The sequence below is a fragment of the Trachypithecus francoisi genome, unplaced genomic scaffold, assembly GCF_009764315.1.
Source record: "Trachypithecus francoisi isolate TF-2019V2 unplaced genomic scaffold, Tfra_2.0 Contig01461, whole genome shotgun sequence".
NCBI lineage: Eukaryota > Metazoa > Chordata > Mammalia > Primates > Cercopithecidae > Trachypithecus > Trachypithecus francoisi.
The window spans coordinates 11,156,397-11,168,434 of record NW_022681433.1 but is presented as its reverse complement, the minus strand read 5'-3'; the positions used below and the strand labels follow the sequence as shown (position 1 = coordinate 11,168,434).

At 41.2% G+C, this 12,038-nt stretch overlaps 1 protein-coding gene across 6 annotated transcripts in view; it reads left to right on the top strand.

Annotated features, from left to right (window-relative positions):
* FRY (FRY microtubule binding protein) overlaps nt 1-12,038 on the top strand; it is a 270,718-nt gene that overhangs the window by 182,312 nt on the left and 76,368 nt on the right. For all 6 annotated transcript variants that reach the window (XR_004443018.1, XR_004443019.1, XR_004443020.1 and 3 more), the window contains exons 36-38: nt 6,717-6,799; nt 10,851-11,001; nt 11,535-11,638. Coding sequence is in view for 3 of the 6 variants with exons in the window: in XM_033235758.1 (XP_033091649.1) it covers nt 6,717-6,799; nt 10,851-11,001; nt 11,535-11,638 (338 nt within the window). In the remaining 3 variants the exon portion in view is untranslated. The remainder of the gene's footprint in view (nt 1-6,716; nt 6,800-10,850; nt 11,002-11,534; nt 11,639-12,038) is intronic.

Below are 12,038 nucleotides of genomic sequence, written 5' to 3'. Positions count from 1 at the left end.
AGAGTCACTCTTTCCTGCAGTTGACTGTGAAGAGCAGGGAGAGAAACCAGGAGAGAAAAACAAAACTCAAATTTTTAAAAAAGGAAAATTAGGATGATCCTCACAGTGTTGAAAATGCCATCAGCTGAGCATTTTATAGTGAAAGGTAATGAGGGAGCCCTTTTAAGGATGAGATGCTCACAAATTCATATTAAAGACAATTTAGGGGATCAAGTAATGAAAATAAGTCACTTAGCCCGAAATGCCCCAGCAAGCCCACAGTGCTTCCTGAGCATCCTGAGGATTTCATCATGTGCGCTGGGGCACAGCAGGGGCTGACGTGGAGACGACCCGACACAGGGCTGCCTGCCCCTGGGGCTCTGAAGGCTCCTTCCCTAATTCAGGCGCCTGCCAGATTCCTCACTGCATCGCTGGGCAGCTGTGTTACCTTTAGGCAGATGTTCATCCATAGGGGCTTCCCTTCAGACTAAAAGCCCAAACCCAGCAGATCATGAATTATAGACCTTGTCCTTTGTAGTTCTCTAATAAAGGCTTTTATTTCTTTCTCAGGAATGAATAAAGGTTTTTATACTCCACATATTAGTGAAGGTACAAGATTACTAATTAGCATGTTATTTTTTAAAATCTGTATTTGCTGTTAATATTACCTTCCTTGGAAAACTACCTCATGATAAAAATCACAGTATTTCTCTAAAGAAATTTTTACTTTCTCACTAGAGTATAACATTCTTGATAATTTATTGTTTTGTCTGAGTTTCCCCTCTGAATTTTATTTGAGGTAGAAAGGTGATAGATCTCCATGTATTAACATCTCATTACAAAGGCCTGTTTAGGGCCAGAGTTCTGAGTGTTCTGCCTAGAGTTTCTTGTTGTTTTTTTTTTGAGACGGAGTCTGGGTCTGTCGCCTGGGCTGGAGTGCAGTGGCGCGGTCTCGGCTCACTGCAAGCTCCGCCTCCCGGGTTCACACCATTCTCCTGCCTCAACTTCCCGAGTAGCTTGGACTACAGGTGCCCGCCATCAAGCCCGGCTAATTTTTCTATTTTTAATAGAGACGGGGTTTCACCATGTTAGCTAGGATGGTCTCGATCTCCTGACCTTGTGATCCGCCCGCCTTGGCCTCTCAAAGTGCTGGGATTACAGGCGTGAGCCACCACGCCTGCCTGCCTAGTTTTTTAGTGGTGCCTTTGAACTTAACAAGCCAGTAATCTCTCTAATAGCAAGATCACAGAACATCTTCAAGAGAGATTTTCTTGTTTAACTGTTACTCCTGCTCTGTCACCATGTCTCTGCTGGTCATTGGAAAACCCTGATGCAATTATCTACCCATATATATCACACATATTCATACACATCAGATTATTTTTTACTGATTATCTACCTATAACATATTGATTGATCATATTCACATATATGTGCAAACATATGTCTATGAATATTCTCCCCCAATGGACACCGCTATTCCATTGATCCCATGCAGCACCTACACCATTTCTCTACTGTATTCTTTTTTTTCTATGAAAGTAGGATGTGCCCTCAGCCTAAAATCCTTTTTTCTCTTCAATCTACTTATTGCCCTTCCCTCCTTATAATCTCTGCCATGTTGATGTATAGGTACTTACAGACACACTTATCTCAACCACCAGATTTTAATTCCTAGAGAACACAGATTGCATATCTCTTACACCAAGCTTGTCCAACCTGCAGCGCACAGGCGATTTTTTAGCTCATCAGCTATTGTGTTAGTGTGGACAGTTCTTCCAGTGTGGTCAAGGGAAGCCAAAAGATTGCACACCCCTGTCTTACACATTTTTCCATCCTCAGTGATTAGTCTACTGTGCTGTCCATAGCAGGCATTTTAAAGTGTTCATTTGGTAAGTGAATGAAAATAGGAGAAACGTCACAGCCCCAGAGGTGGGTAAGCTGTCCAACCACCACCAGTCCCCTTTCTCTTACCCTTTCAGTAACCCATCTCGGAAGAGAGTGATTTACTCCTTTCTTTACAGTCCTTGTAGGCAAAGAGCCTACAGAGACAGTGTTGTTCAGAAACACCGCCCCAGGCTGCTGTGTTAACACACCTCAGGAGTGGGGCATCTCTTCTACCATATCCATTGCTGGGCTGAGGGAAGCACCGTGGAGTGGGACAAAATGGCCACCTTGGCTCCGTGTTCTTTACAACTAGATTAATGTTTCTTTGATGTGACTCAGTAATATTTAATAATACCATTCCTACCGACAAAAGCACAAACAAACCATATGCTTAAGTGAAAGAATGTTAAAACAAGAGTAAAAGAATATATGCCAAGCTAAGAGGAGGATAAGATAGTTGGTGTCTTAAGTCCTGACTAAGGAAAACTACAACTTAACATTAATCTTAAGGCCCCAGTAGCCAAAGTAAGAAAAGGAAAAGCAAGTTTATAACATTCAATTTTTTTTAAAAAAAGCTATTCAAGTTAACAGTAATCTATTAAACATTTCAAAAATAACTAGAAGAGAATAATTCATAAGTTCCTAGCATAAAGAAAAAATAAATATTTAAGATGACAGATATCCCAATTACCCTGATTTGATATTTACACATTGAATGCATGTATCAAATGTTCACATCTACCCTGAAAAAGGTACATCTATTGTGTATTAATAAAACTCTTTAAAAATTGTCAGAAATTGTAACAGAAAGTACACCTACACTCTTAAGATTTTTCATGTAGTTTATTTTACTAGGCATCAAAATGAATATATTAAAAGAGTAGTTTATAGCAATTTTTAAAGTATGCAGAAACAATCTTCATAAGTTTTTGTTTTTGAGACAGGGTCCCATTCTGTCACCTAGGCTGAAATGCATGAAATCACAGCTCACTGCAGGCTCAGCATCCCAGGCTCAAGCAGTCCTCCTGCTTCAGCCTCCCGGGTAGCTGGGAGTACAGACATGTGCCACCACACCTCGCTCATTTTTTTATTTCTTGTAGAGACAGGGTTTCACTATGTTGCCCAGGCTGGTGTCAAACTCCTGGGCTCAACTGATCCTCCCACCTCAGCCTCCCAAAGTGCTGGGATTACAGCTGTGAGTGACTGCACCCAGCCATAAGTTTTTTAAATACATCAATCTTAATAAAAGATTTTTATAAATTTATATGCCCACAAAGGGATTTTTCATAGGCAGCTAAAGCAGTAAACCCCGTCTGTGTAAATTTTGAACGATCTGTGTTGAAACAGAAATAATTTCTATCTAAATTGATAGTGTGATATACATCAATACATATTAACTGTTAGTTCAGTTATCTAAGTATTATTAATTTGAGCTAAATCAACAAGGTAAAACTGAGAAGAACATTTCATCTTTCTAATTTTTCTCTTACCAAAGCTCTTTTCATGATGTATTTCTTAAGGTATGTACCTTTTATGTTAAAAGGCATCAAAGATTCTACTTAATCCTTGAAATTCTTCCAGGGACCAGACCCAAAATAAGCCCCATCAACCCAGAAAAGCAAAGGAAAATAACAGATTTTATACTTGGGAGTCAGTTTTTTACTTTTTCCTTGCCAGACATACACTTTGCTACACTGTGGTTTTAGTCTTCTCCAGAACAAGGAGAACAGTCTGGAAGGGACTTGCTCCTCCTCTTTATTCCAGCCTCATAAATAAACTCCACCCAACACCCCTTTAAATCCAACTCAAAAGGGAAAAGAGACAGTTGCCATCCATCCTGTAATTCTTCCCTGTCCGGGCCCTCCAGGCGCGATTTAAACCCCGACAAAGAGCACAGTTCATGGTGGCTGGAAGTGCCGTGGCGTTCTCCATCCAACAGAAACCTGCAGATGTGCCATTCTTTCATCACCCTGCTTTTATTCCTTTCTGAATGATGTCTGGGCTTAGCAGATGCTGTTTATCACTTTGCATTTATCAGGATAAATATGATTAAAGAACTTCAGAAGGTAATAAGTTTGTCCTTTTCCAGTTTATTTTCATAAATACTTATGGTATGATTTAGCTGGCCGATTTGTATGAAGCTAAACTGATTGATGTCTTAGTTATTCTGTTCTTACAGATTCACAAATGCCCAGAATATTTCACAGTGAAGAATGTTTGAGGTATGAAGTTACTAGGGAAAAGATAGCTGTCAGGAGGGGGGAAATGCTGTTGCAAATATCTAAGAAGTGAATAGAACCAAGCTCATTACAGTACCTTTCCGTAATTCAGCAAATCCAAATCACCGATGCAGTGCTCTAAGGTTGTACACCTGGGACAAGATGGGCAGCTCAACGACACATCCAGGAGTTTTTGCTGAAACATTACTCTTTCTCCACACGTTAGTGAGGACAGCAGTCGCCCTGCACCTTCCAGTGTCCCTGAAAGAAATAGAGTATTGATCTGTTATGAGTTAAGTTAGAATACCCGGTCAGTAATGTAGAGGGACACGCCTATTTTGGCTTGAGTTTTCCAGGTATTTCTAGATTGCCTTAGTTCTTTGCTTTGGCTACATATATATTAAGTTGATAAAACCTGCTATGTGTCATTTTATATAAAATAAATATAGACATACCATTTTGCCCACACTGCCCCTGAACTACACCCTTGCCCTACGTTGTAGGCCTTTGTTTGAGAAATACGCTATTGATTTCTTTCTAGAAATCCTAGGTAGAAGCATAATAACTAATACCTTATAGTCAGACAGTGTCTTGCAATTTTGGAAACACTCTCACATCCTTTCTTTTGATCCCCCCAACAGCCCCAATTAAATAAAAGACAGAGTATTATTAGGATGCCCTTCTTTCAATTGTGGAAACAAGTTCCCCAAGGAGGCAGAGGCCTTGGCCATGGTTACAGAGCTAGTGAGACAGAGCTCAGCCTTAAAGCTCCGTGTTCCATGAGATCACCTGGACTCAGGAAGGGGAACATCACACACCTCAGGAAGGGGGCCTATTATGGGGAGGGGGGAGGGAGGAGGGATTGCATTGGGAGTTATACCTGATGTAAATGACTAGTTGATGGGTGCTGACAAGTTGATGGGTGCAGCACACCAACATGGCACAAGTATACATATGTAACAAACCTGCACGTTATGCACATGTACCCTAGAACTTAAAGTATAATAATAAAAATAAAAATAAAAAATAAATAAATAAAGCTCTGTGTTCCACGCAGGGAGTTGGCATGGCACTGAAGGCCTCCTGCAGTGCCACCTCCCTGTGGTCAACACTAAACAAGGTGTATAACTTCGCTTGCCCTCAGTTTCCTCATTGTAGAATAAATAATGCTTATCTCAAAGATGAATGAGCAAGATTAAATAAGATGATGTCTATGAATTACTATACTTCACCATTTTTATTTTCTTTGTTGTTTTGTTTTTGTTTTTGTTTTTTGTTTGTTTTGGGTGGGGATTACTTCTTAACAAGCCACAAGAGAAACCAGACCAAAGAGTCCCTCTGGTTAAATTACTCTCCAACTAGGACCTTTCCCTGTGCTGAGACCAGCTGGGTCGGGGAGACCCTAACCCAGCGGCGCTAGAGGAATTAAAGACACACACACAGAAATATAGAGGTGTGAAATGGGAAATCAGGGGTCTCACAACCTTCAGAGCTGAGAGCCCTGAACAGAGATTTACCCACATATTTATTAACAGCAAACCAGTCATTAGCATTGTTTCTACAGATATTAAATTAACTAAAAGTATCCCTTATGGGAAACGAAGGGATGGGCCGAATTAACTGCAGCAGGAACACGCCCTTAAGACGCAGTTCGCTCATGCTAATTGTCTGTGGCTTAAGAATGCCTTTAAGCGGTTATGAGCCAGGTGTTCCTTTCCCTCATTCCCATAAACCCACAACCTTCCACCTTGGGCATTAGGGCCATTATGAACATGTTACAGTGCTGCAGAGATTTTATGGCCAGTTTTGGGGCCAGTTTATGGCCAGATTTTTGGGGACTTGCTCCCAACACCCTGAACACTCCCAAACTATTTTAAGAGAAACTTTAATGCTGGGTAAAGTCCAAGATTTATTATAACTATGTTTGCATATTTCTCGTTCTATGTACTTTCAGTTGTTTAATCATTCAGGAAAATATTTATTGACCACCTACTATGTGTCAGGCTATGTAAATAAGGGAATCATGTTATTCAGTATCATGCCCATTTTCTTTCCAAAGTAAATGTTACCATTTTCTAGTTCAACTGAAATATTAGGCTTAAAATTTTTATCTTTTCAAGGTTTGGACTTTGCTTATGAGCAAGAGTGACCACTGACCCTCTCAAGAAAACAAGAAATGTTTGGGGTACAATTTTTACAGCATTCCTTTAAGAAAAGCACCATTGGAACTAGCAACTGAAAAAACAACTGCTAAATCATAGTTTATGAATAAGAGCATAGGCCGGGCACGGTGGCTTACGCCTATAATCCCAGCACTTTGGGAGGCTGAGGCGGGTGGACCACGAGGTCAGGAGAGCGAGACCATCCTGGCCAACGTGGTGAAACCCTGTCTCTACTAAAAATACAAAACTTAGCTGGGCATGGTGGCGGGCACCTGTAGTCCCAGCTACTCAGGAGGCTGAGGCAGGAGAATCGCTTGAACCTGGGAGGTAGAGATTACAACAAGCCAAGATCGCACCACTGCACTCCAGCCTGGCTATAGAGTGAGACTCCATCTTAAAAAAAAAAAAAAAAAAAGAGCATATACGCACACATGTTAATATTTCATTCTGGTTGTGCTTGTATTTGAAGGTTTAGTAATGTCATCAGAGCCCACACTCGCCTCGAGTCAAGATACAGCAATAGCTCTGGAGGATCCTATGATGAGGATAAAAGTAAGTACCAACAGGCTGTGGGCTTTCGGACGGAACGCATGTGGTCAGAGGCTAGAAAATGAGTGTTCTGATTATTCTTGATCTGATTACTAAAAGGGCCCATAAATATTAAGTAACCATTTGATCCACCTATGTAGGTGAGCATCAGCATCCTCAAAAGTTTAAAAAAAAAAAAGCCAAACCATGGACAAATCAAAATTTTATAAAAATTCCAACTACCATCCCACTCCTATGTTTTTATATTCTTGATATTTTTTTCTTGGTGATGCATCTGGGGAAAATACATTAAGTCATAGTCCCATTAGAAAACAAACATTGCCATTCAGTTTTTCCACCTATCTTGCGAGTGGGTTTAACCTTGAAGCTTTGAAAGTCTGCTCACTCAGGATAGGATCTGTTCTCATGTGGAATTTCTCAACGGCATAGTCTCCATAGCCTAATGAAAACCTTGCTAACCCGGGAGTTAGCTTTGTGACAGGAATTTCTTCCGGTAGTTGGGAAAACCAAAAAGTTCAGTGCATTTACTGATTTTATTTGAACTCTGGACAGCTTCTGTAGATATTGAGCAGATACAGAGTATTAGTTGGTCACAAGTTACAGAAATTCTGAAACCGAAGAACGCTCCCAGTGACATTTTAGATTTGCTAAGGACATCAGTAAAGTATCTTGTGCGATTTATTCTATTTTGTCAGAAATTGTAAATATACTCATCTTTCATGAGTTAAGTTCATTTCATAAGTTGGTGCTTTGAGTTGTTGTTTTGAATTGTTTTGTTTTTACGAAAATGTGCGATGTCAGGTAAGAGCTAGGTGGTTCCAATGAGGCCACGTTTCAGCTACCCTTGTTCTACTTCTGAATGCACAGACAGGCAGTTCTCCACCATTAAAATACTAACGGAAGGCGTGTCTAAAATCCATATGTAATTATCATGCTCTAGGTTAAGTTTTAGCTATAAAACTTTCACTAGAGCTGTCAATAGGAAGTAGAATAAAGCTCTTTGTGTTTTCCTTCCTTTGTGTGTTCCCTCAGGGGATTGTACCATCCAAACACTGAACAGCCAAATCTCCGGACCGTAGACCATTACTTCTAGAAGGCACCAGATTTTAGAGATGAGGAAAGTAGTACTTGAGAAATGAGAGTTGGTTCTAGAAAAGTCTGGTTACTGTGGCAATATCTGGTAACCCAAAGTTTGAGGACAGAAAAATTTAAGTTTAGGCCACCTTAATTCCTCTCAGCACATTTTGGCTGATTGGATATATATCTGAAAACATCATTGAAACAAAGAATAACATATCCTTTCCTAACAGAAATCTCACCATTTACTTTTTAATTCTTCAATAGTCTCCCTTTTTGTTGCCCTTTCAAGTTTTATTGAAAAGTAGCTAGTTACCTAGCAGCGCATTTGGCAACTGACTTATCCTGGATGTATCTGAGAAGTTAAATTTGCTGCAAGTAAGTTACTTGTAGGTAATTTGCTGAGAGTTAGAACCCAGATGAGTTACTAGTGCACCTGCTTTAAATTTTTTCCAGGCTAAAATTGTTGTGGCCAAACTTCATGGCATAGAATTACAGGGTTCTGGTTGCTCACTTGTCAGTGTATTAGAAAAAGCCAGTAGTCACTCTTCCTGAGGGAAGTCCTGACCTTGTCCACTGAAACCCTCTTAGCCACATCCTGTGAGAAGTGGGGTGTTCTTGGTTCTGGTTTTCTGGTACCTGTCCTCATTCAGAGCCTCAGTTGTCACAACAGGAAGACACCCCTCCACCAGCTCTGTCAATGTTAAAGCCAGCATTCTACACTGGGCCAGCAGCATCAGATCAATGACTTCATACTACCTTGCAGAAGTGAAGCAAAGAAAAATTATATTGTTATAAAATTGCCTAAAGACGACGTAGTATATTCTTCCTCTTAATACATAAACTGATCCCAAGAATAAACCAGCTTCTCTGCAGCCAAATACCTGGGTTAAATCCTGTGCCCACCTGTATTGCTCATCTTAAATGCTGCTGGCCTGCTTTGGGAGCATGATAAGAAATAAACGTGAAACATGTTGCTGTACTTATTTTATTTTTATTATTGTTTTTGAGACAGAGTCTCACCCGAAGCCCAGGTTATAGTGCGACATCACGATCTTGGCTCACTGCAGCCTCTGCCTCTGGGGTGCAAGTGATTCTGCTGTGTCAGCCACCTGAGTAGCTGGGACTACAGGTGTGCGCCACCACACCCGGCTAATTTTTATATTTTTAGTAGAGAGGGGGTTTCACCATGTTGGCCACGCTGGTCTTGAACTCCTGACCTCAAGTGATCCACCTGCCTGGGCCTTCCAAAATGCTGGGATTACAGACATGAGACACTGCACCCGGCCTCTACTTACTTTAAAGATAATATTGTGAAGTTCATTCATTCAACAAATATTTATTAATCCTTTACCATGTACCAGGCACCATTGTAGGTAGTAGGGAAAAAGCAATGAACAGAGCAGAAGAAGTTCCCACTCTCCTGGAGCTTACACTAGAGTTGGGGAGGGAGATGGTGCTGGTGAATTGGTGATCCATGGGTGGAGGGGGAGGGACTAAAGCAGGGCAAGCAGAGTAGAAACTGATTGGGATTGGGGGTCAATTTAAATAGAGCGGTCAAGGAAAGCTGCTGTAGTAAGGTGATATTGGGGCAGAGACATGAATGAAGCAAAGAAGTGAGCCATGCAGCTGTCTGCAGATGAGCATCCCAGCCATAGGAAGCAGCAGACATAGGGCCCTGAGGCTGTATGGGGCCCAGCCTGATCACAGAACAGCAAGGAAGCTAGGATGAGTGGAGTGGGGTGAGCAAGGGTGCGCTGGTAGGAGATAAGCCAGGAGAGGAACATGGAGGGGGAAGACCTGGTAAGGCCTTAAAGGCCATGGATATGGATTTGTGGGGAGCCACTGGAGTGTGCTGAGCAGAGAAAGAGACACTACTGAACTTGTTTTGAAAGAATTGGTCTGTCTGCTCTGTGGAACATAGACCTCAAGTGATCTACCCACCTCGGCCTCCCAAAGTGCTGGGATTACAGGGGTGAGCTACCGCGACTAGCCAAAATTGTGCTTTATTGAGATGAGGAAGACTGGAGGAAGAGTAAGTTTTCATAGAGATGGGAATTCAACATGATTTAATGTTTTTCTTTTTGTATATCTGTATTCTGCTTTGCTTTATAATGAATAACTATAAATTAGTTACCAAGTAATAACTATTCAAGTAGTTACCCAAACAAGTAATTCTAACCCATTTAATCATGTAATTCATACTCACCAAATGAAATTATTAGAAAGTTGTTTCTGGCCAGGCACTCACACCTGTAATTCCAAAATTTTGGGAGGCCAAGATGGGAAGATCACTTGAGTCCAGGAGTTTGAGACCAGTGTGAGCAACATGTTGAGACCCCATCTATTTTAAAAAATAATAAACTTTTAATTAGCCGGGTGTGGTGGCACATGCCTGTAGTCCTAGCTACTTGAAAGGCTAAGACAGAAGGCTCTCTTGAGCCTTAGAATTTGAAACTGCAGTGAGGTTTTTTTTTGTTTTTGTTTTTCAAACAGAATCTCACTCTGTCGCCTAGACTGAGTGCAGTGGCACGATCTCGGCTCACTGCAGCCTCCACCTCCCAGGTTCAAGCGATTCTTCTGCCTCATCCTCCCAATTAACTGGGCTTACAGGCACGTGCCATCATGCCGGGCTATTTTGTGTGTGTGTGTGTGTTTTTAGTAGAGATGGGGTTTTGCCATGTTGGCCAACCTGGTTTCAAACTCCAGACTCAGGTGATCCATCCACCTCAGCCTCCCAGTGTGCTGGGATTACAGGCGTGAGCCACTGTAACCAGCCCTGCAGTGAGTTTTGATTGATCCAATGCACTCCAGCCTAGGTGCCAGCGAGACCCTGTCCCAAAAAAAAATTTTTAAATGAAAAATAAGGTTATTTTTACAAGCATACATTTATAAAATTTATTCTGAAAACATCAAGTACAGAAAACAAGTCTCCTCTCCCTGAAAATAAAGTACAGTTGTCTTTCTCACCCTACAGATGATCCAATTTCTCCCTACACGGGCTGGTTGCTGACTATTACAGAGACCAAGCAGCCGCAGCCCTTACCTATGCCTTGTACAGGAGGATGCTGGGCCCCGCTGGTTGACTATCTCCCGGAGACCATCACTCCCCGAGGGCCACTCCATAGGTGAGCAGCATGTGTGGGGAGAAGGAAACCTTAGGTTTGACTGGACTTTTCTACCTATGACAAGAGAAAAACCTAGTTCAGCTCCCACCACATTAAATGATCTTATCAATCAGTGGGATCCTGCCTGATTTGACTGCCAGCTTCCAGCATATTAGCAGAGTTTGGTCAAATATTAATCAACATTCAAAGCTGCCTCTGACCTTTGAATTTCTCCTTGATGTAATCTGGATGTGGACATGCATTCTGTGATGCTTTTTAGACTGTAAGCAACTTGATGAGAGGGACCTTATCTTTGATTTCTCTTCATCTCTTAGCTCTTATTACCTAGTGACTAGTGTGATTAGCTCAACCAGTGTTTCTTCTTGTTGTGGAGCTCTATGCTGTGTTACAAGTTAAACTCTATTTCCCTGGAATAAGAGCCTTATATAATGTTTTAAAAACACTTAAGAGTTATATTGAACTGTAACTTAATGATCTACTAGTATTTCCATCCCCTTCAGAAGTTGCATTAATTTCATTATTTTATTGATTAGGTGCAATATTGCTGTAATTTTTATGACTGAGATGGTGGTGGATCACAGTGTACGAGAAGACTGGGCGCTTCATCTACCATTATTACTTCATGCTGTCTTCTTAGGTAAGACTGGATCTAAAAGGCATTCTAGCCAATCAGGTTAAAAATATAGAGAAGTAATCCATAGAGATTTCCTTTCACATTGACATCCTGTTTGACTCATTTCGAGAATATTTGATCTCCACCATTTTTCATTGCCCTTTTGTGACATCTGCTCTGAAATGTCAGCTACTTGGTCTCTGTTTGAAATTGCTCTATTTCTACCGTGTAAATATAGTGGTATCTCACTAGTGCCACATCTACAAAGATATCCAAAATAAGTTGGGCCTTTTTGAGAGTCTTTGGCTGAAGTGGTAAATTTTAAGCTATGAGGCATAGTCAACGTATAAAAAGGATATAGGACAGAGTGGGCCAAGCCCTGAGCTTTGTAAAGCAAAAATGGGAAGAGGAACCAGCCAGGGAA